Source organism: Cornus florida, unplaced genomic scaffold, assembly GCF_030987335.1.
Source record: "Cornus florida cultivar Cherokee Brave unplaced genomic scaffold, ASM3098733v1 CherokeeBrave_3.0.0_Hap2_Chr03, whole genome shotgun sequence".
Taxonomy (NCBI): Eukaryota; Viridiplantae; Streptophyta; class Magnoliopsida; order Cornales; family Cornaceae; genus Cornus; species Cornus florida.
In genome coordinates this window covers 85510223-85536133 of record NW_026775573.1, presented here as the reverse complement: position 1 = coordinate 85536133, position 25911 = coordinate 85510223, and the positions used below count along the sequence as shown (strand labels likewise).

Genomic DNA, 25911 nt, shown 5'->3' with positions numbered 1-25911 from the left:
CGTTAAGGGAGTGACAAGAGATAAAGGGGTCAATCCCTGGCATGTTCGAATGGCTCCAAGCGAATACATCCGCGTTCTAAGAAAGGAAATCAACTAATTGGCATTTTTCTTCCTCAGCAAGCCCTAAGCCTACTCGTGTGGTTTGGTCTGCCCTCAAATGATCAATTTGCACTTCAACCAGAGGTTCCTCGGTCAATGCCAGAGGCTCCTCCTCCCCGTTCGTGTTGGGGGGAGGTTCCTGTAATTGTTATCTCGGGCTAGCAGTGCAAACGGGAGCTCTTCCCTTCCTAGCGGCTTTCAGGGTTACCGAGTAACATTCTTTGGCTGCAACCTGGTCCCCATGGATATTAGTTACCTTATTCCCATCCGGGGTCAAACACCTCATTACCTGTTGCAGGTCGATGGGACCCCCTAGACTCTATGTATCTAGCCTCTCCCTATCAATAGATTGTCGGACGAATGGATCTCAACTACCACAAAGCTTTCAACTAGTTCCCTCTCGGCAGCTCGGACAAGCACCATGCCGATCAGTTCTACTCGCTTTCCATCGAATCTTAACAACGGATTTCCAGTAGGTTTAAGTTCCTCAGGCTTGATCTCGAGCCGATTGAACATGACCCGTGGCATGACGTTCGCACTACTTCCTGAGTCAATCAGCACCCTCTGCACTAGGCAATCTACCACTATCAAACTAATGACCAAAGGATCTTCGTGAGGAATCTGAACTCGCAATAAGTCTGTTTCGTAAAACTTTATATGTATTGAGGCATTCTGTTGGTGCAAGGTGTTTATACTGCCTATTATCCTCTTCATCTAGGCTTGGCGGAGACGCGTTTGAAGTAACTCTTCTGACTCTTTGGATTGTTCAGGTCAGCCATGAATTGCATTTATAATTCGAACGAGTTGGGCGTTATGGCTCGACTTCTAATTTTTTTTAACCTGTTCAGCCAGTCGGTTTTGCTCCATTGGTGGCCCTTGGACATATCCAGTGAACTCCCCCTGGATATCAGCATCTTCACTTGCCTCCTTAGGTTCCTGCATTCATTAGTTAGGTGACTGAAATCACTATGAAAAACACAATGTTTGGACTGATCCCTCTATTCGAGAGGTTGTCTTATTGGTAAGGGAGAGCGAAACTTATCTTTATTTTCTTGGAACAACCTAGTCAAGGTGACCTTGAGTGGTATGACCAGTTCTTCTTCCCTTGGCCTCTTTTCTGTCTTCCAGGAAGTTTAACGTTGCGCCAGAGCTTACTTCTGCTGGATCTTGGCCTTTGACTTGTCCTCTATTTATATAATCGATGTCTTTTGTGCATTAGCTGCCTCCTCTTCTTTCAGGCGTATGAATCTGTCAGCTCTTTCATTCAGTTCATCCATGGTCTTCGGTGTATTCACCACCAGGCTTGTGTAAAATGGTGTCCCTTGGTTCATGGCTAACTTGAATGCTTGAACCGTCGTGGATGGATGACACTCCATTACCATGCTCTTGACAAGGTTGAACCTGGTGAGGAAAGCTTGGAGCTTCTCATCTTCGTGCTGCTTCATTGTAAAGAGGGTTGAAACATCTTTGGCCGGGTGCTTATTCCTGTAATACTGGCTTATGAACTTGTCACACAAATCTTGAAAGCTAGCAATTGAGCCTTGGGCCAAATTCTTGAACTAATTGAGCCCTGACCCTACCAAACTTGTAGGGAAGCACTTACACATCAGAGGATCATTCTCTGTGTTCAGAGCCATTTTAAGCTGAATGTGGTAAATGTGATCGGTTGGATCAGTCTTTCTGTCAAACAGAATGAATATTGGCATGGAAAATTTCCTCGAATTCGAAGCGTTTAAGATCTCGTCAGTGAATGGAGAGGCAACCGTTCGTGCTAATGAACGAAGGACTTCATTTTCCCTTAAAAATCGCGAGGGAATCTTCTGATCTTCAGATCCCCCCCTCTGAACTCTTGTAATCATACATAGCCATTAAAGGTCGGTAGGGTGGATCAAGCGATCTTTCCTCCATGAACTCCCTCTGCCACGGTGATGTAGCTCTATGATGACCAAACTCCATGGCTTCCTCATGCCTCAATCTTCCTTGATTAGGATCAAACGTTGCGGCTTCTTCTCGCATGATCCACTCGCGATGCGGATCCAAATAGATAGATCCCTCTCGATCTTCCATTTGATGAACATTTAGCGGTAAATCACTTGGCACGATCTCCTCACGACGAAGATCCATGTGATTGTCTCCTTCTTAATCATTTTGATGAATGACATTGGACTGCAAAACTTTCTCCCCTGCTGGAGGTGGCTGTGGAATGACCGGAGCTTCTCGACGCTCCATTCCAGCTCCCAATTCTCTCTTCTCAGGACCTCGATCATGCTCATCAGTTCATCAAGCTTCGACTGCTGGTCATTTTCCATCGGATTTGAGCTCTCTCCTCCTATCATCATTCCTGATCGGAGGAAAGTCATTATTTGCAAGTTCCGGATCAGATCTGAGCTTTGCTGATGTGAACGTACTCGATCTAGAGTCGAACCAGCTAAATTCTGATCTCCTTTAGCCAGATTTGAATCTCTTCTGCCTTGAATTCGTCAGATCTAGCTTCAGTAAACAAATCACAACTACGTAGATCCAACGCGAATTTCTCGCCATCAGCCAGAATCGAGACTCTGCAAGTTAAATGCCGATCACACCAATCTGGATTCAACTTTCAGAGATCAAGTTTTTTCTTCATGAACTAATCTAGATTGAATCAATCTTGATCGACTCAATCTTTATCGTTTCCCATAGACGGTGCCAATTGAAGATGCAAGAAAACTCTCTCTCTATTTTGACATAGTATCTTTACACTTCCAGAATTCTCCCATTTTCCTTTCTATTATCTGTCTATTAATAGAATGCTACAAGCGTTCTAGTAGCTTATAAATTTACCCCTCCTGTTGGACTCTACAATTGGGTTTCTCTTTGCCATGCGTTTAGTTCTTTTCGTTATTAAATTGGGCCTCACAATTGCTTTCTCCCTGTAATTGGGCCTAGTGATGAGAACTTTGTTTGGCCCAACTCCATTTGTTTAACCCGCTTTCAACCCGTTTATGATGATCTGGACCATGTCCGACCCATGCCGATTTTGGCATCTTCACCCTAATACCCTAAAGTCGTCTAGTTTGGGAGTTATTGACCTAACACTCAACTTCATGGATCGCTAGAAAGCTTAATAGATCACCACATTGCACCAGACTTCCATCTTTGATCCTCTAGGATTGTAAAAAAAATCAAGTGAAAGAATAAGTGCACCTAGATGAATAAAGTTTTAATAAAAGGTTCACTCTTTATTTTGATGATCGGGACTAGATTTGTGTGTTAGTTTGAGGGTAAGGATGTGATCATTTCTTTAGTTGGCTTAGATAGTAACATATTTGATGCCAGTTCACTTAAAAATGATTCTAGAGTTGTTTTGATTTGCATGATCATTTTCTTGATGTGTGAAAGACCATACTTGCTTGTTTGATGTTGAGATTTTGGGAGATTGCTTGAAAATGGTTGAAAAATTGTATACTTAAGGTAGTTTTCTCCCAATATTTGTTTGCAATATTGGTGTCTCTTTAGTGAGAAAGAGCTTAATGTTTGTGGGTATCATTTCTGGAAACCCTCACGAGACTTCACTCGTCCACTAGGGGTAACCTAGGGGTTTAAAAGGCTTGTTGCATATGCTAAATGCAATCATATTCCCTATGAAAGTGGCATTTTCCATTTATTGCTTTCTAGTTCATAATTGTATAGTTGTTCATTTCATTCCATTACTTTGTAGTTCCGTACTAGGGACTAGCAATATTTAAGTTTGGGGGTGTGATTAGCGTTGAAAAGTGTGCATTTAAACCCCTTAAGCTTAGATATTCTAGTACCTTATCCTATCGTATTTTTCCGATTTAGTCTAATTTCATGTTATCTCTCTTTTCAGTCACTTATCCCTAAATAAGTTAATTCAGCCAAATTAGAGCATAAAAGAAGCAATCTCAAGCTAAATGGAAAAAAAGAGTAAAGTGGAAGCAAAGTGGTGGAAAGCAGCATCTTCGATCGATCAGACCAAGCTTCGATCGATCTCACAGTGATCAATCTAGCCATGCCAAGATGGATCGAGCCTCTTGTCCTTATCCTCAGGAAATTTCCATCTTTGATTGATCCAACTTTTCTTCGATCGATCTAACTTCTTTGATCTTATCCCCACCTACCACTTTTTTCCTTTTCCCAAAATATCCCGAAAATATCTAAGATTTGTCATTATTCCAAAAAGGCGCCGCTAAGGTTCGATTGATCTAGCCATACTTTGATCAATCGAACTCCCTCAAGTGCAAGAAAAATAGAGTTCCAACTTATTAAAAGCTGTGCTCGTGGTGCAATCATTTGGAGGTCCTAGTGCACGAGGTATGACCATTAGGTGTGACACTTGAGCTACCTCTATAAGGATTTTGAGCCATTTTACACATATACAATCTTGGAGAATCATATACAATCATAGAGGAAGGAACCATACACAAGAGAGGTGGGAGGAGTCTAGAGATTGGAGAAATACATACCATTTGGGAGTTCTTCCACTCATCTTTCCATCAAGGAGAATAAGATCATTCCTACCATGGAGATAGCCTTTGAGATTAAATGACTACATCAATGAGTGGCTAAACATTTTCTTGGGGCTAGAGTTAGCCCTAAGCATGCTTCCTAGACCTTGATGCTTTGTATTTTGAGGGGATTTGTGTTGTAATTCTTGTTTTGACCTTTGATATATATATAAATCTTGTTTCTATCTTGATTTGTGTAGTTTAATACTTCCAATTGATCATTTTATACTATGTCTATATATGCTAAAATAGATGTTCATGTGTTTATCTCTAGATTTTGTTACATTGATGCATGTCTATGTGTGTTAATATCATAAATCTAGTGATGGTCAAAGCATGGTGCTCTAATAGAATATTCTTGTGGCTTGTTTGATGGTTCATGCTCATTTCTTGATGAATTGTGCCTCTTCTTTAATTTAATTAGTTTAATTTTCATGTCCCTAGCTTAGTTGTAGTGTAGATGCCTTACCTTTTTAAATAAGAGGATAATCCATGTTTGTTATTTGATGTTCCATACTTATGAATGCAAGTAGTATATTTCTCTAACTTGTTGATATGTTTTGATTATGAACTTAGAGGAAGGAACAATGGCTTAATTTGATATATTGTGCTATTCATTAGTTTGTCTAGACAACGTATACTTAATTAGCTATCCATGCTTGTTGATTCAATCAATCACATATACTAGTATTGCAACATACAATCCCCCTCATTTATTGCACATTGAGTGTCTAAGTAGGTGATGGTTAGCGGTGACCTCAAAGTCCAAGACCTCTCTGTCTTATTTCTCTATACTTTATTTACTTTAGTTGTTCTACATTGTATTCATTTAATTTAAAATTGTAGTTTAATTAACCAATCAAACCACCTTTTAATCACTCGACCTACTAACCCAACATTGTTTTCATATCAATATAACTCATTTTCCCTTGGGACTATCCCTACTCACCCTAGCTATATTAGTAGTTAGAGGTACTAGTGGCACTTTACAAATTCAAACTTAGCCACACTACACACATTTGGTTCTAGACATACCAAAGCTCATCTCTATAGGACCATGCATATCATATCATCATTCATATGTTCCCATATATATTAGCAATAAACTATGCACTTCATTCATATATAATTGCACATGAAGTCATTGCTAAAGAGTGAGTTAGTTCAAGCTTACATAAGCTTTGAAAGAACTCATCACTTGTGCTAGAAATGCTAAGACCATGCACATCAATCATATAATTGATATTGGTCAACAATTAAGGCATGAGAATCCTTCATTACCATGAGTTGGTAACGGACATTAGGACCCCAGAATGCGCGTCATGAAAAACTGTGTTTTTAGCTAAGTGTGAAAAATAGATTTTTGAAATAATGATTATTTCAAAATAATTTTACCTGGTAATAACTATTTATACTTCAACTAGCCTAAACTGATTTTATCAGAATTTTTGACCAAGTCTACATTGGTCACATGAGGATTCATTTTTACCAAACTGTCGGAAATCCAAATTTGTACTAAAACTGAATTTTTACATTTGGATTTAGTTAGATTTCAATTTTTTAGTATTTTTATTGAATCCAAATGGGGGGTACTTCCTTATTTACAATAAAATTAAAGTACTATAAAGACATTTACTTAAATATTTTCAATGGAAATAAGGTATGTGCAGATGTCCTGCAGATAAACTGTCTCATCTATTAATTTAGAACAAAAATTCTAAAGTAGCAGCTTCATTTCGGCAGACCGAAATGCATAGGCAATTTGAATCACACGACCGGTCTAGATAGTGGCTATGCAACAAGGACTCAAGCTATTTCGGTCGACCGAAACAAAAGCATAACCTATTTCAGCCTACCGAAATAAAAAGGTGAAAGGCAACCTCAAGTCATTTCGGACGACTGAAACAAAATGATGTTTCATTTCGGTCGACCGAACTTGCGCAGATTCAAATCTGAACGGCTATTTTGCCTTGAACCGCGTACACAACAGCTCTATTTTTGAATTAACTACAGAAATTATATAAATAGAGTAAGGGGACTTCGGGATTTAATGTTGTTATACTTGAGAGACATCTTTTAGCATCATAAAAACTTTTATTCTTCATTCATATCATACACTCTCATCCCATATCATTCATAGAGTTTTGAGCTTCAATTTATTCATCTATACTCTAGTTGTGAGCTAATATTTGTATATCAATCTTTGAGAGATATATTTGTATGCAACAAATTTAATCTTCAATTTGTAAGGGCTGGTGTGGCCCAAGGAAGAAGAAACAAACTAACTTCATATTTGTAAGGGTTAGTGTAACCTAAAGGAAGACTAAAAGAGATTGTCTCTTAGCAAGGAGAAAGAAGGAGTTGTTTTTAATCAAGGTTTGCTCTCCGCCCGTAAGGAGGTTCTATAGTGGATTGGGAAGTCTCAAAAGGGGTCTTGAGTCGAGGAGTAGGAGTTTCCGAACCTCGCTAAAATCGCCATGTAAATGTTTGCAAATCTGTCTTCCCTTATCTCCTTTACATTTATACTATTAATTGTTTATGCCTATATATTGATTATTGCATAATTGTTAGAAGGTTTTGCAAAACCTAAAATTAGCCATTGGTTGCCATGGACTCTATTCACCCCCTCCCCTCTAGAGTCAATACTTAGGCAATAATTAGTATCAGAACCTAACTCTAATTAAAAAGACTTAACCGTCTTAGAGTACGGTCATTGCCAACAATGGCATATTCACATACCTGGAAGGATAATGTATTGATAGACCTCTAATTTTTTATAGAACCAACTATAGCTATTGGAAAAGTATAATAATAGACTTTCTTCAATCCATTGACTATAGAATTTGGCTTGCCAAAGTTAATGGACCATTCATTCCCATGAAAGAAGTAAAAAAGGCAATGGCTCCTAAAGAAGTGAAAGAATGGAATGCAAATGACCATAGATTAATTCAATGCAATGCTAAAGCCATAAATAATCTTTATTGTGCATTGAACAAAAATGATTTCAATAGAATTGCAAATTGTAAAACGACAAAAGAAATTTGGAACTCACTTGAGATATTCCATGGTAGTACTTGTAATGTTGAGTAATCAAATTTATGCATGTTTATCAATGAAAATGAATCTGTAGCATAAATGACAATGGTTCAAATAATGAGATGAATTTTAGCTCTACTAACATTACTAATCATGTGAATAATCTTACTAGAACTTATTCATCTTCTTATAGTGAAGAAAATGAAGCAATTCAAAGGAAGTGTAAAACTCTCCAAGCTTCTAACAAAGAAGCAAATGGCATCAAAGATATGGTTGATCATCATGAAGATATTACTCTTTGTCTCATGGCCGACAAAGATAAGGTTGTTGGGATTTATATGCCCTGTCATAGCAAATTCCTATTTGGATTATAGTGACATGTGTTCCTGACATATCTGAAATATATATGATTTATATAATTGGTGAATTCAATGTATTATGTTTCAATTTATTAAGGAATTGATAGTGTCCATTTGATTACAAGAGATATTTATATATGTATGTGATGGCGATCAATACATGAATATAAATAGTAATCATAAAATTGTTCATAGTCAGTAATTTTGGATGGACTCATTATTAACTAAGACTTGAACTAGATCCGCGTTAGGCTGAGATATATTGCTAGAGCCGTCGTATGCAATTGCTCCCTATCACCGCCATGGCATTTGACTCTTAAGCATAAGAGAAGTATAAACTCTTTTATTAATTAGTAATTACTTTGATTTGTTCGGCGGAATTTTCGGAATCCTTAGACCGGCACTTTGGGTAATTATGTAATTAATAGTTAGAGGGTTATATTTTTAATAATTGCATCATTGCTACTTCTATTTATTTTGTATTGATTATGGTTGATCACAAAGTAAATTCAAAGGCCTTCGTGTGTTTTTAGACAAAATGATTTATTATATATTTATTTATTTAAATTATTATTTTTGTCAAATAAATGTTTTATTGTGATCGAGTCAGAAATAATCAATGGTACCAAAATAAATATATTAATTAAGTAGTCGAATTGATGGCTTTATTTATCCGATAACTAATTATGCATAGAGGGGTCAAAGTGCAATATTGACTTAGAGGTTATTTATTATTTAATTGGAGTTCAATTAATTTCTTTTAGTGGAGTAGAAATTAATTAATTAATTAATTGAATTGGGTCCATGGACCGGGCCAATTATTAATTCATTGTAGCCAATAAAATATTAAGCCCAAATGATTCTCACTTATAACCCAACTTGATATTGGAATCCTATTAGATTTGGGACATGTGAATTAGAGATTGAGAATGATTTGTTGTTTCCTTTTCTTTATCTTTATGTTGCCTATTAATATACATGGTCTATGTATATTTTGTGGGTGATTTTTGGAAGAAGGAAAAATGAATATATTTTTTCTCTCTAGAACATTAGGATTAATGTTCTCATCTAATGGAGGCTCCCACAAGTCTAGTTTTCCAAGGTCATTCATGGAGGCTTATGAGTGATTCCTAAAGGCAAAACAACTACCAAAAAGATGGAGATCCAAGGAGAAGGCATCTTGCTAAGGGATCTGCAATAAGTGAGAACATTCACTTTAGAGTAAAGATTTAAAGGTTTACTCAGACCTTTGATGTAAGTATTCAATCCATTAATTGAATAATACATCATATTTTATTTTTGCATAAAACTTGTCTGTATGTGATGAATCAAGATATGTGAATGGAAATCCCTCAAAAAGTTTTTAAAACTAGCACGTTTCCCAACAGTGGTATCAGAGCATGGTTTGATTCATTACTAGAGATCATGTATTTATCAAAATTCATCATTCATGGATCAAATTTTGATATGCATATATTTATTTATTGATGTATGTTGATGTATGAATTAATATATTGATATATATTGATACATGATGATGTATGTATATTTGTGAATGGATGATGATGTGTATTTGGGCCATGAATGAAGTTTATAGGTTATTGAATGTAATTTTATCTTTGGATCAATATAATTAAGGCTTTGATTTAGCTATTTGAAAGATCAATGATCTAATTTAATTTTTTTCATTGTATTTCAAATTGTAAATTTATTTAAAGCCATATAATCTTCATCAAACGATGCTATGAAGCTTCAAAAAGGTCCAAAAGGGTTAAATTAGGCTTCAAGAATTTTTTGAAATTATTACGGAATTTTTTGGAATTTCTCTGGAATTTTTTTAGGCTTTATTTAATTTTTCCAGAATTTTTATTATTTTTCAGCGGTTTTCTGGCGACATTCCGGCAACCGGAAGGGCACCGGCAGCAAGGGCAGTGCCGGCAAGGAGAAGGTTGATCCTGTGCTTCGCGGCCCACCAGGATAAGGTGCAACCGCAAACTGAACCATTAGATCAATAGGGATAATGGGTTTTTATCCCATGCAGCGCAGCACGGTACAACCAGCGCGCTTAGATTCCAGCTGGCGCGGGATTCCAGCTGGCGCGTGAGACCAAGCGCCAGCACTTGTTTGACCTTTGACCGGCGCGTGGCAGCGCGTGCCACGCACCATTTGATCACCTCAGCGCATGCAAGCGTGTGTGGACGCGCTGCACGCTCCCCTAGCTCGTGCTAGCGCGTGGGGATGTGTTGCAGCTCCTCCGGGTGCGTTCCACGCGTCGTTTTGCTTCTTCTAGTGCGTACGAGCTCCCTACAGGAGTTTACAAGCCATTGATGGATGCCCAGATAGTGAGAATAGTATTTAAATGCTAAAAGCTGATTTCATTGGCCATTTAATTTGCTGTTATCTGTTATTTATTTATTTTACTGATGTATGGAATAATTAATTGTTTATTATTATTATTCATGCATCGGATCCATAATTTTTTAATCTAAATGACTTGATTTATATTAATTGAATTATAAAAATTAATTGGATAAGATTGCTAATTAATTTAAGGGCATTTATTGGGAAACGAAATATTATTTTTGTAAATTATTTTTAAAGTGTGTCTCAAATAAAATATTAGTGAATCATTTGAAAGTCCAGTTATTTTCTAAATTTAATTGGATTAAAATCAAGACGTTTTGCATGCATTATATTATGGATATGAATAAATTAAAAACCCTAATTATGAATGATTAAAAATTGAGTGGGAGCGGGGATTTTTATACATTGCCCCATGATCTTCGTTATTAAAACCATTGTAATTAGATCTTCAAAAATAAGGCCCCACGCATGATTTGAAGAGACTTAATATTATAAGAATGGTTGTCTCATGAAACAAGATATTTAATGTTTTATTTTTCATTAGAGATTTTATAGCGTTATACACTCAATCTAAAATTGATAATGTTAGCTCCCCAACGGAGTGGTCTACACTAAGTGATTTTAGAAAAACTAAATAAAATCGGGAATCATTTCATATAGATAGACAAGGTATTATCTTAAGAGATATAGAAATGATGAGATTTGCCCACCGATAGCAATAATGAACTTTGCCAACCGAATAAGTTATTGGCGTATTGGTTATCCTATTTTTCATGTAGTGGTTAAGGGACCCACATATTATTATTTTAATGGAAGTGCTCACCTAATAGCAAACGAATCCTAACAATAGTAATAATGAACTCCTCCATCAGGATAAGTTATTGACGTATTGATTGTGTGATTTATTATGCTACGGAGTTGAGGGACCCACATTAACTAAAAGGGATTGCTCACCAATAAGTGATATTGAATTCTTATTCAATTGAGATTTAATATACTATGTGGTTAACAAACTCATTTTAATTTTAAATATGCATTATAGTATGAATAATTCACCTTTAACATTGTATGAATGCATTTATATTCATATTATTTATGTCTAATCCATTTTATCTGCTTACTTATATATTCAATGTATTTGGACCTCATTTATATTGACTGGAACATGAACTTAGATATTTTATTCACAACGTAATGGTACAAAATATATTAACTACTCCTAAACCTAATTCTTTTACTTTAAGATACCCAAGAGAACATTAATGCTTTTAATAAGTGAAATAAGACAAATGATAGGACTTGGTGCAATATTCTAGAGTTTATCTCGAATATGCTTTAAAGCTAACATTTGCATTATTTTATTTTCTTCAAGCATCATGTTAAATATCAATGAGATGTTTTGGTGAGATTAGATAGAGTTTATGCCTTAGTACTGTGTCAGACTTGATTACCAGTGAGATAGTCTAAAGAACTCCAATAAAAGATGGTATTTTGAAAATGATTGGTTATTATTTAAAAATTTAACTAGAGGTCAATAAGGCTGACTTGGATGGTAAGTTTTAAGTTGACATGATTATTACCTTGTTACCAAACTCGTTTGACTCTTTTAGAGTAAACTAAATAAGGAACCAGTTTGAGTTCACACTCGCTTTTATATTCTTATAGAATTGGTAATAGATAAAAGAATAATCAAAAGTATAGGCATTCCTATCAATCTAACCTAGTTTATACCATCTTCTTCTAGGCCCAAGTGGAAGGGCAAAGGAAAGAAGAAGGATGATAATAGGACTAGGCTAGCACAAAACAAGGGTATTCAAAAGGTTAAAGGGAATAAAGTAGTGTATGTTGAGGGCGAAGGAAACTGTTTCTTTTGCTGCTAACTAAGACACTAAAGGACAAACTGTCTAAGCAATGACGTGGCATAAGGAATGTATATTTAATCATTGAGCCATGTTATGTGGTTGTATCTATTAATTCCTGACGGATAGATACTGGAGCCACTAAACATGTTTGCAATTCATTGCAAGGATTTCAGGAATCCAGAAGCCTCGATGATATGGAATATATTTGTACTTGACCTAATGTCAAGGTTGTAGCTGAGTCAGTGGGAGTATTACATCTAAAATTAGAGAGTATGAGGATATTAGTATTAGAGAACTAGCTTTATGCACAGATGTTAGACGCAATCTCATTCTTGTTTCACTTTTGGTTTATAAAAAATGTGTTGTTATTTTGTAAAACTGCTTTTATAAAATTGAATAGATGTGCGATTGCTTCTGGTGCATTGAAAGATGGTTAATATGCTATAACCACAAGCTCTTAAAATTTGCAGGATGTAGATACTAATGTTGCATCTTCTAGATTGAATGTTAAGAGAAAATTTGTTATTCCTGACTCGTTATATTTTTAGTATCTATTTTTGGGGCTGTAATCAGTCAAAATGAGATTCAAAGATTGGTCAAAGAAGGTTTATAATCTAGTGAGGTAGAGGAGCCTAAACCAACTTGTGAATCTTGTATTGAATGATAGAGAACCCTAAGGGCTTTAATCAGCCAAATGAAATAGACATAAAAATAAAAAATAAAAAATAATTGGAGTCGGTACACACAGACACGTATGGTCTTATGAACATCCAAGCAAGTTTACTCACGTTTTGGATAAATTTACCTTATGCGACACAAGTCTTAAACTTTAGGTATATTGTGAGAGTGTTAAGACTGATGTGGAGCATAGATTAGGTAAACTTATCAAAACACTTCGATCTGATCATGGATATAAGTATTTCTTATATCATAGATCTGATAGTGCAAAAACTATATGGTCAATGAGGGTGTGTGTACCAGTTTTCCGCAATTGACGCTAAATGGATTTAGGTGTCAAATAGGAGTAACAGAATTTCGCTTAACATGGTTAGATCTATGATCAGTTATGCTACATTATCTCTTTCATTTAAGAGTCTAGCGTTAATGATATCGATGCGCATTATGAACTGCATTCCATCTTAGTCTGTCTCAAGGATACCATTTGAGCTGTGTTTTTAACTAAATCTTAGTTTGAATCATATGCACATATGGGGTAGTCTTGCACATGTGCGCTTGATATAGACAAATAAGTTGGAAACAGATCATACGCATGATAGATTTGATAACTACTCTAAAGGCACTAGGATGGATTATTTTATGATCTCAATGATAAAAGTTGATTGTTTACACTCACTGTTTATCTATAGGAGGATCATATTATGAATCACATACCTAGTAGCATAATGTTAGAAAATATGGTATGAGTACCAAATGTACCACATATGAACACACTTATTATATAAATTAAGAATTATATATGAATTCCCTATTGGTGCATAAGCATCATCTAGAACACAGATTCCTGCATCGGTACATTGTTGTAGTGGGAGGATAATCATCCAATCTAACAGAATCATGTTTTTAAGTGAAACCTTTACGGACTTCCCTGTTAAAACATGAGTTGGACCCAGTAAGCTACACAGAAGCGTGAACCGATATGGATACAGATCGTTTTGGCAAGTTGCTATGAAATCAGAGTTGGAATCTATGTATTCTAATAAAATCTGGGATCTTGTAGAACTTTCTAGTAGGGTGATTCCTATGGAAGACAAGTTAATCTATAAAAGGATACCAGAAGATTTCTTAGTAATTAAATCATGGGTGTATAAGGGAATGTCATTATTTTTCCTAATTCTATATATTGATGACATCATACTCATTTATAATGACGTTGAAGTTTTGTCGTCAATAAATAGGTAATTGTTCAATTACTTTTAAATGGAAGATCTTCAAGATGTAAGCTATATTCCTAGGATCAAGCTTTCGCAAGATCAGGTTAAAAGGAAAATAAGCTTATCTTAATAATCCTACATTGATAAAGTTTTGACTAGGTTTGGTATGCAAAACTCAAAGAATGAGTTCTTGCTTGATTGACATGGATTGCTCTCTCTAGTAAGTAGTTTTCCAAGACTAGCAGAGGAGATTGAGCAAATGAGACTGGAAAAATATGCTTCGGCATATGGGAGTCTCATATATACTATAGTCTATACCAAACAGGACATCCGCTATATAGTAGGGATAGTCAGTGGATATTAGTCCAATCCTGGACTTGATAACTGGTCTGTTGTGAAAAATATCACAAAGTACCTTAGGAGAACCAATGATCTCATACTCATTTATGGATGTGATGATGTGGTTCCAGTCAGGTATGATAGTTCTGATTTTAAATCAGTTATATAAGGTTCATGACTTAGTGTATGTTCACTCAATGGAAGGGAAATCAGTTAGTAGATTGTTAAGCAGATTTCAACTGCTGACTCAAACCTACAGGGGAAGTACATTGCAACCTTAAAGGTGGCAAAGGAAGCCTTTTGGTTTGATCTCACTGATTTAGAGTTTTTGGAGCATACTACCCTGCCTATCGAGCTATATTGCGACAATAGTGCAGAAGCAATCCAAATCAATGACCCAAGGTTCCATAAGGAAACAAGGTACACTGAGAGGAAATATCATGTTCTACATGATATTGTCCGGCAAGAAAATGTACTCGTGGCTAGAACATTGTACTAGAACACAACTTTGTTGATCCATTAACAAAGGTGTCATTGATCAATAATTTTGATCGTCATCTGGATAACATTGGAGTTAGATGCAATTTGAATTGGTTATGAGGACAAGTAGGAGTTGTTGGGATTTATATGCCCTGTCATAGCAAATTCCTATTTGGATTATAGTGACATGTGTTCCTGACATATCTGAAATATATATGATTTATATAATTGGTGAATTCAATGTATTATGTTTCAATTCATTAAGGAATTGATAGTGTCCATTTGATTACAAGATATATTTATATATGTATGTGATAGCAATCCATACATGAATATAAATAGTAATCATAAAATTGTTCATAGTCAGTAATTTTGGATTGACTTATTATTAACTAAGACTTGAACTAGATCCGCGTTAGGTTGAGATATATTGCGAGAGCCGTCGTATGCAATTGCTCCCTATCACCATCATGACATTTGACTCTTAAGCATGAGAGAAGTATAGACTCTTTTATTAATTAGTAATTACTTTAATTTGTTTGGCGGAATCTTCGAAATCCTTAGACCGACACTTTGGGTAATTATGTAATTAATAGTTAGAGGGTTATATTTTCAATATTTGCATCATTGCTACTTGTATTTATTTTGTATTGATTATGATTGATCATAAAGTAAATTCGAAGGCCTTCGTGTGTTTTTAGACAAAATGATTTATTATATATTTATTTATTTAAATTATTATTTCTGTCAAACAAATGTTTTATTGTGATCGAGCCAGAAATAATCAATGGTACCAAAATAAATATATTAATTAAATAGTCGGATTGATAGCTTTATTTATTCGATAACTAATTGTATATAGAGGGGTCAAAGTGCAATATTAACTTAGAGGTTATTTATTATTTAATTAGAATTCAATTAATTTCTTTTAGTGGAGTAGAAATTAATTAATTAATTAATTGAATTGAGTCCATAGACCGAGCCAATTATTAATTCATTTTAGCCAATAAAATAATAAGCCCATAGAATTCTCACTCATAGCCCAACTTGATATTGGAATCCTATTATATTTAAGACATGTGAATTAGAGATTGAGAATGATTTGTTATTTCCTTTTCTTTATCTTTATGTTGCCTATTAATATACATGGTCTATGTATATTTTGTGGGTGATTTTTGGAAGAAGGAAAAATGAATATATTTTCTCTCTCTAAAAAATTAGGGTTAATGTTCTCATCTAATGGAGGCTTCCATAAGTCTAGTTTTCCAAGGTCATTCATGGAGGCTTATGAGTGATTCCTAAAGGCAAAACAACTACCAAAAAGATGGAAATCCAAGGAGAAAGTATTTTGCTAAGGGATCTATAATAAGTGAGAACATTCACTTTAGAGGAAAGATTTAAAAGTTTACTCAGACCTTTGATGTAAGTATTTAATCCATTAATTGAACGATACATCATATTTTATTTTTACATAAAACTTGTCTCTATGTGATGAATCAAGATCTGTGAATGGAAATCCCTCAAAAAGTTTTTAAAACTAGCACGTTTCCCAATAGAGTTAAACTTCAACCATGATTCTTTTGATTTAAATGTTTCATATAATGAGTTAGTTGATGAGCATAATGACTTGCATGATGCATTTAAAGAGTTACATGGTGTACTAGAAAAAATGCTTATGAAATGTGATTCTCTTAAAAAGGAAACTCATGATCTCTCTCAAGGACATGAAAAAGTTCAAATGGAAATAATTCTTTAAAAATTAAAATTCATTATCTTGAGCAAGAATTAGAAAAGATTCAAATTAAAAATGAGTCTTTGAAAAAGGAAAATGATAATGTACTATCTAAAGAGTCACCATCAATTGATTGTGCTTTCAAAGGAAGTCATTGATGATCAAAATGGCATCTTAGCAAAGTTAACCAAAGGAAAAGAGAACTTGAATACTATGCTTGGAAATCAAAGAAAGGTCTCTTTAAAAAATGAGATAGGATATGAACCTAATATCAAAAATGCATGTTTAATAAAAAAGAGAAAGTGCTCAAATGATTCATTTGCCAAAAGTTCTTTTCATTATTCTAAATGCAATTATTGTAGAAAGTTGAGACACAAAATTTGCAATTGTCCATTTAGAAAGAAGAAAAGGATCACGAAGATTTGGGTTCCAAAAGGAACTTTTGTGCCATTGCCTAACACTTACGGGCCCAAGAAAATTTGGGTACCAAACGAAGATTTTCTAAGTTTACCCTGTACGATTGCTTGAAGGAATCTTCATCATCCAAGGAGAAATGGCTTCTTGATAATGGTTGTTCAACATGGGATATAAAAAATGTTCCAAATTCTTCACTCTCAAACCAAAAGAGCATTACAATTGGAACAACTACAAAAACATGGTCATTGGTATACTTCATAGAAACTCTTTATTGCTCGACTCTTTTGGCATATTAGAATCATTTATGATCAATAAATTGTTGCTAAATGAAATCAAATCCTTAAGCTTTTGGTCATCACATATGAGGAGTCCTTAAATGTATTACACTAGAGAAATGAAGACTATGATAATATGCTATTGATTATGGATTTCTTATCTTCATTCTACAAGTACTCATTGTTTATGCAAACTATTTTTAATGCATTCTTTATTGATTTAAAATAATTTTATCCATGCACTACAATCTTGAAATTGCATTTGGCATACTACACTTAGAGTTAAATAAAATTGATTTGAAAAGTGTAGTTCTCAAGAGAAACACCACTTTCCAACAAGCTAACACTCTTCGAAAATAAAAATTTAATTTTGGAAAGAAAAATTCTTACTCCAAATTGTTGAATTCTTTAAGATCTCTAAAAAGGGCACTTTATTCATTTTTGCCCACCTAGAAAGAATCTCATTTTGAATTTGATCATATAATGCACATGGAATTAGATTGTGATCCATATATGAAATTATGTCTTCCACTCAATTATTACTCATTTCATATTGGTTCATTGGGTTGTATGTAGCCATAAGCATATATATTTATTAAAATGACAAATGCACTAGCATACTAGACACATTTAAAAGTCTAATCTTGTTTGAAGCATGTTAATTAAAGAGAGTACCACATTTGTGCCTTGTATTGAATTATGCTCCAAAAGGAACCTTCACAATGTGTGCTAACTCACAAGGACCCTAAAAGTATTGGGTACCAAAGAATTCCACTTGAGCATATTTTGTAGGTTAAAGATCTCTTCTTTCAAGAACAAGTAGATTCACAAATATGGATGGCTAAAGCACATGAAGAGAAATTAAGTCTTAATTTCCCATTACTAGCAAAAGGATGAAGGACGCACTACATTAAGAAACAACTCCTAAGATAGTGGAGTTAGTACCATGGGTAAAGAATCATTTTCTTCATCAATGATATGCTTTTAGTTGATAAGCTTAAATGTGACTTAATTGTGCTATGTGATAAGGACTATATTATCATTTCTATATCTAGTCATGCATAATTAATGTGGATGGTGATATTGACATGAATGCTACTTGTTGCTAAAAATGTCTAAAGTATAGATTTCGATAATCTATATGAAAGTAGTTCATTAAGACACATTGGTGACCTTAAAGCTACTTCATTTCGATTTACTATAAGTACCTATATCTAGAATGTCATTTATGTGTCTTTGTATTCTTAAATGTTTCATTTACATTTTCTTGGCATCACTAGCACATAAAATGAAATTATTTGAACTTGAAAATAATTGGATCAAATCTGGAAAGTCAAAGTTCTATCTTAATTAGGAAAATTTATTGGTTTTGCATTCCTGCATAAACCGGTCGACCGATACCTGATTCAAACGACCAAAGTATCTATTTCGGCAGTTCAAAAATTGATCCGGCAGACCGAAATAAGCAAATCAAAATTGCTTCAGAGATGTAAACCGGCCGACCGATAGAGTCATTTCGGTCGACCGATGTGTGTGTAGCACCAATACTTATAGGGCTTTCAAATCTACATCATGATATGCATTGTGCGTCACTATTGGTAATTAAGCTAGAATATATTCCCAAGAGTTCAATCAAGATAAATGCTTTCAATATATGTTTTTGAGCACATGTGACTTTGAATTAAAGCAATAAGAATGCTACATGCTTTTACATTAAATTACTTTTATCAAATGCATGATTTATTAACTTCATATCTAAAAAGTCTATTGAGGAAAAATCACCCAGACTTGAAATGCATAAATTTTGAACTAGATGTTTAAAATTATCAATTGCCTTGTGTGCTTATAAACAAGCTCCTATAGCTCATTTTGAAAGGCTTAGTGATTTTCTCAAGATTGATGGTTTTTGACAAAATTGATATATATGTGTGTTTGCAAAACCATTAATGAAAATATGTTGATTACACTTATATACTGTCCTTGAATCAACATTTATGATTTGTGCAAATAAGTTTACCTATAGCATGCAAAATGAATTGAAATTAGCATGATGCGTAAACTTGAATTCTTCAAAGGTTTAAAACTCCATTAGTGTCATGAAAATCATAATTCACATATTTATTTGACATTTTAATATTGGGATTATAATTCTTAAAAACACTTTGATTTAGCTTAGATGGCTAATATGATATCAAGTGCTATTCTATTTTGATGTTTTCATTTTTAGCAATCTAGAACTTCATGTGATATTCCTTGATCACTTCTTAAAGAATGTGTCAAAAAGAGATAGTTTGCTTATCCACATGAAGAGTCATGTAGCCAATCTCTCACCACATCTCTTAAAGAAGATATTTTGGTATCAAGACCTTAATCTATACATTGTTGCTTTTTGTAATCTAAAACTTCATGAGATACCTTAACATCACATCTTGAGAAATATGAACAAAAGAAATATTGAGCTCATCCACATGAAAAATCATGTAGCCAATTATTTCTAATCATATATATCAAAGAAAATATACTTTTGAATAATTGAAAATTTATTGCATATGACTAGGAGTAATGCCACATGTGATTTTGATCTTTCAATCATATGCTTATAAAAAAAAAAATCCTTGGCATCAATGGCTCATTCCATATATCATTATTTTATTACATTATTTAACATATCTCCAATACTTGATATATGATATAAATGGAAGCATACTCATTGGGGGAGATTATTGATAATCTCTTGAATGTTTATTGCATGACTTGTTATGCTTAATTGACTTATTTTGGAAATTGTCAACCATGCTACAAAATGACTTGTTGATCATCATATTCATTCTCATGAGCTTTCATGATTTTGATTATTTTTCCCTTCTTCTTGAAAATATCAAATGGGAAAAATATATTAGGATTGAAGCACACTTAAATTCCTAGATTTGCCTTACAAGGTTTTTGCCTTTTGGCTCATTCTAATCCATGCTTCCTTTTTATTTTTGTTATGATTTACTATGTATACTTTTGCCTATTTGAGTTTATGCTTCATTCTTTGGTTTATGTCTTATGTATACTTTTGTATATGTCATGAACCTTAATGATCTATTTAACTCATGCTATCAATGAAATTGGTAACTTATGATATAATTGTTTATATGTTACATTCCAAAGCATATTATAGTCATTACCACTATATTGCCAATTCTTGATGCCATCACTTCACTATGCTTAATGATAAATGTTAAATGAAGTTGTCTAGGCCTCCCACCTTTTTGAGATGACAAAGGGGGAGAAATATGTGTGATGTGATTCAAATGCTTGATGTTATATACATATCATTATCTCATTGTGCTTACATGTCAAATGAATGATATATATCTTTTAATGGAAGCATGTTGACAGGGGGAGATTTATAGAAATCTCTTAGAACTTAAAATGATCTTGCATGCATATAAATGTCTAAAATTCATGAAGAATGTACAAGCATGCTATTTTATAGCATTATGTTCATTAAATGCACTTTGATAGGGGGAGCATTTGAAAAGTCCACTTGCTTATGAACACATCAATGTTTTGTTATCGTCAAAAAGGGGGAGATTGTTGACCTTAAGGATTTCATCCAAGGACAATCTAGAGGTTTTGATAATAACAAACCATTAATGGTGTTTAAGGACTAATGTTTACATTGAGTGTTATAGATTATTCACATTCAAAGGATGACCTCAATGAAGATCATAAAGTCAATTCCAAGTATTCTATTACTCAAGATCACATCTATGGAAAGCAAAGGAGACAAAAGGAACATGAAGTTACAAGGAACCAAATGCAAAGTCCATCCAAAGATAGCTTGGACTACAATGAGTAAGAAAGCAACTTAAAGAAAGGAAGAAAGCAAGTCTACCTCAAAGCCTACACGATCATGGACAAAGCATGAAGAAAGGGGTAGATAGGATGGTAAGTGTTTAGGATTTAATTTCAAAGTATTAATAAATCCATTTAAAGCTCATCTCTATAAGACCATGCATATCATATCATCATTCATATGTTCTTATATATATTAGCAATAGACTATGCACTTCATTTATATATAATTGCATATGAAGTCATTGCTAAAGAGTGAGTGAGTTCAAGCTTGCATAAGCTTTGAAAGAACTCATCACTTGTGCTAAAAATGCTAAGACCATGCATATCAATCATATAATTGATATTGGTCAACAATTAAGGCATGAGAAGCCTTCATTACCATGAGTTGGTAACTGACATTAGGACCCTAGAATGCGCGTCGTGAAAAACTGTGTTTTTGGCTAAGTGTGAAAAATGGATTTTTGAAATAATGATTATTTCAAAATAATCTTTCCTAGTAATAACTCTTTGTACTTCAATTAGCATAAACTGATTTTATTAGAATTTTTGACCAAGTCTACATTGGTCTACATAAGGATTCATTTTTACCAAAACTATCGGAAATCCAAATTTGTACTAAAACTGAATTTCTACATTCTGATTTAATTGGATTTCAATTTTCTAGTATTTTTTATTGAATCCAAATGGGGGTACTTCCTTATTTACATTGTAAACTTAAAGTAAATGGACATATAAATATTGTAAAGATATTTACTTAAATATTTTTAATGGACTGAAATGCATAGGCAAATTGAATCGGACGACCGATGTGGACAGTGGCTATGCAACAAGGACTCAAGCTATTTCGGTCGACCAAAACAAAAGCATAACCCATTTCAGCCTACCAAAATAAAAAAGGTGAAAGGCAGCCTCTAGTCATTTCAGACGATTGAAACAAAATGATGCTTCATTTCGGTCGATCGAACTTGCGCAAATTCAAATCTGAACGGCTATTTTGCCTTGAACTGAGTGCACAACAGCTCTATTTTTGAATTAGCTGCAGAAACTCTATAAATAGAGTAAAAGGACTTCAGGATTTAATGTTGCTATACTTGAGAGACATCGTCTAGCATTATAAGAGCTTTTGTTCTTCATTCATATCATACTCTCTCATCCCATATCATTCATAGAGTATTGAGCTTCAATTTATTCATTTATACTCTAGTTGTGAGCTAATATTTGCATATCAATCTTTGAGAGATATATTTGTATGCAACAAATTTGATCTTCAATTTATAAGGGCTGGTGTGGCCCAAGGAAGAAGAAGCAAGCTAGCTTCATATTTGCAAGGATTAGTGTAACCCAAAGGAAGACTAAAAGAGGTTATCTCTTAGCAAGGAGAAGGAAGGAGTTGCTTTTAATCAAGATTTGCTCTCCACCTGTATGGAGGTGCCATAGTGGATTGGGAAGTTTTAAGAGGGGTCTTGAGCCGAGGAGTAGGAGTTTCCGAACCTCGCTAAAATCGCTGTGTGAATGTTTGCAAATCTCTCTTCCCTTATCTCCTTTACATTTATGCTATTAATTGCTTATGCCTATATATTGATTATTGCATAATTGTTAAAAGATTTTAGTAAAATTTGCAAAACCCAAAATTGGCTATTGTTTGCCATAGACTCTATTCACCACCCCTATAGAGTCAATACTTGGGCAACAGGTTCCCATTATCAAGGGGTCCCACTCGCTGATTGTAAATGAACCATATACATTATAAAAGAACATAGAGGTCTATTTTTAAGTCAATGTGGGACATCCCTTTTAAAAAGAAATAGTTCTACTTGTACAAAACAAAAGGGGTGCGAAAGGGAAACCCCCGATAGTGGGCCAGTGGGCTATCATTATCAACGACCTACTATCGGGGGGGGCCCTTCACTGATCATAAAGCCTACTACTTTTATTTTAATAGTAAAGTGGGGTTTTATTTTTGATCGATGTGGGACTCTCTTTTGGAGAAGAAACAAAAGACAGCTTTATTCATATGTCAGAGAAAGTACTAGAAAACTTTGTACGACTGCTTTATTGAAAATACCTTTTTAATTGCATCGCATTCCTTGGTTTGGCTACTTCAATGCCATCCAGGTGTTGGAGTCCGTATGCTCCTTTCCTAATCACATCTGAGATCCGGTACGGACGTTCCCAATTAGGTTCTAACTTTCTGACATATTTTTCCGACTTCAAGAGCACTAGGTCTCCCGGGTTAAAGCTCATGTGTCTAACTTTTTTGTTGTAGCTATTCATCAGCCTCTGCTGATATGCTGCTAGCCGAATGGTTGTGGCTTCTCTTTTCTCTTCTAGAAGATCTAGATTGTGCTCCAGAAGTTGATTATTTGACTCCTCCCCCCATGCTAAGGTTCGGATGGTTGGTGTTTCTACCTCAGTTGGGATTACGGCCTCAGTTCCGTAAGCTAAAGAAAAGGGGGTTTCGCCTTTGGGGCGTCTTGGAGTGGTCATGTATACCCATATCACATTTGGCAATTCATCCAGCCATTTTCCTTTCTTATCTTCAAGCTTTTTTTTAATGTAGGCAAAAATTATCCTATTGGTTATTTCCACTTGCCCATTACTCTGTGGATAGTATACAGTAGATATTTTTTGGTTAATCTCATATTTGTTAAAGAATCGCTGAGTATATTGATTGCTTATTTTCATGTCATTATCCATAATGATTGACCTTGGGATTCCGAACATGCATATTAGGTTGTTTCAGATGAACTTCCTCACCTGAACATTAATTATGCTTGTGTACGCTTCTGCCTCTACCCATTTAGTGAAATAGTCAGTGGCTAATAGGATGTACCTCTTTTGTGATGCGACTGAAGGCAAGGGTCCCACTACATCCATCCCCCATTGAGCGAAAGGCCATAGACTGCTCATTGTGTGTAGTTTTTCTGGAGGTTGATGGACGAAAGGTGCGTACCTTTGACACCTATCGGACTTTCCGGAATACTCCTCGACTTCTCTTGCCATGTAAGGCCAAAAGTAACCCTGGGTCAAAGCTTTGTGAGCTAATGACCCGCCCCCAGAGTGATTTCCACATTCCCCATTGTGCAATTGCTTCAGGACTCCTCTTGACTCTGTGGGAGTGAGGCATCTGAGGTAAGGTCCTGAGAATGAAAGCCTGAAGAGCTCTCCACTTATAATTAAGTATTTTGCAGCTTTTGCTCTCAGCTGCCGAGGTGCTTCTTTGGAATTGGGGAGTTCCCCTCTTTCTAGATATGTGAAAATTGGGTCCATCCAACTTGGTTCCCTTGGAATGACCAATACTGGTAATTCTTTTATGATGCTCGGTGTATCCAGAATGTCAATGGGGATGATTCTTATCATCAAGTCGTCTACTGATGAGGTTACGCAGGCCAAGCGATTAGCAATTGGGCACTCTTCCTTGGGGATCTATCGAAATTTTATTGTGTTAAAGCCTTTTGCTAGCTTTTCCACCTCTTTCTTATATGCATTCATTCTTTCCTCTCTAGGGGTGTATTCATCTGTCACCTGTCTAGTGACGAGTTGTGAATCACTATTAGCTCAAAGGTGTTTTACCTGAAGCTCTCTGGGTAATCTGAGCCCTACCAACAGTGCTTCGTATTCTGCTTCGTTATTGGTGGCTGAAAGCTTTAATTGGATTGCCTATTGGAGTCTGGTTCCTTCGGGAGTTCAGATTTCCAACCCTACTCTAGCTCCGTTTTGGCTTGAGGAGCCGTCCACATGCAACTCCCAGAGGGGGTTCTCTGTGATTGGTTGTTCTTCTCCCAGGTCGATCTCCAAGAGAAAGTCTGCAACCACCTGCCCCTTCTTCGCAGTACGTGGCTCATACCGAATATCAAAGGAGTTTAACTTAATTGCCCATTTAGTAATTTTGCCTGAAATCTCCAGCTTACTGAGGATTACTCTGATTGGATGGGTTGTGGGGACTATTATCCAATGAGCCTCAAAGTAGTGCCAGAGCTTCCTTTTTGCCTGGATCAAGGCGAGGATGACTTTCTCAGCCATCGAGTACCTACTTTCTGAGTCCGTCATGGTTTTGCTGGAATAAAAGACAAGGTGTTGCTTTCTGCCTACCTCTCTCACCAGGGCTGAACTAGTTGCTGACCGAGATACTGCTAAGTAAAGGTACAATGGTTCTTCGGGCTCTGGGGTAGATAACATTGGGGGATTGGTCATATAATCCTTGGGTTTTATAAGAGCCTCTCGCTGCTATGTCCCCCATACTTCTCCCTTCTTTGCTTTAATGGCATCAAAGAACGTTTTACATTTTGTCTAATAGTTTGGATATGAACCGACTGAGGGCTACAATTCGCCCGGTAAGGACTTTAACATCTTTCATGGCTTGAGGTTCTTTGTTCTGAAGTAGCTTTGTCAATTGAGTTGGGCTGGCTTCTCTTGTTCATTAGATGGCCTAGGAACTGGACTGAGGACACTACAAATGAACATTTTGCAGGATTTAATCTCATCTTGTTCTTTCTGAGAGTATCAAATACATCATGTAGGTGCTGCAGATGATCTTTCTTTTCTTTGATTTTTACGATTATGTTGTCTATGTAAGCTTTGAATGTTCTGCCAATCTATTTTTCGAATACTTTGTTGATCAGTTACCAGTATGTTGCCCCTACATTCTTCAGTCCGAAGGGCATTACCTTATAGTAGTAGGTTTCGCATTCGGTAATGAAAG

The 25911-nt window shown here is 35.1% G+C and overlaps 1 protein-coding gene across 1 annotated transcript; it reads right to left on the bottom strand.

Annotated features, from left to right (window-relative positions):
- Positions 1 to 2527: 2527 nt before the first annotated feature.
- On the bottom strand, positions 2528 to 25403 carry LOC132301775 (uncharacterized). Its single transcript, XM_059799001.1, has 4 exons — positions 24915 to 25403; positions 23967 to 24635; positions 23275 to 23810; positions 2528 to 2657 (listed from the first exon to the last, which is right to left on the bottom strand). Exons 1-4 carry the CDS (start codon positions 25401 to 25403, stop codon positions 2528 to 2530), a joined length of 1824 nt encoding a protein of 607 aa, XP_059654984.1.
- Positions 25404 to 25911: the final 508 nt, after the last annotated feature.

Bases quoted from the DNA above. Each gene is read 5' to 3' on its own strand.
- LOC132301775 (XM_059799001.1), bottom strand. From the start codon at position 25,403: ATGACCAATCCCCCAATGTTATCTACCCCAGAGCCCGAAGAACCATTG. The intron at 23,811-23,966 runs GTGAGGAAGTTC...TACTATCCACAG, and splicing joins CAAGCATAATTAATGTTCAG to AGTAATGGGCAAGTGGAAAT. The intron at 2,658-23,274 runs GTATTTTCAATA...TTTAACTTGCAG, and splicing joins AATGCGATGCAATTAAAAAG to AGTCTCGATTCTGGCTGATG.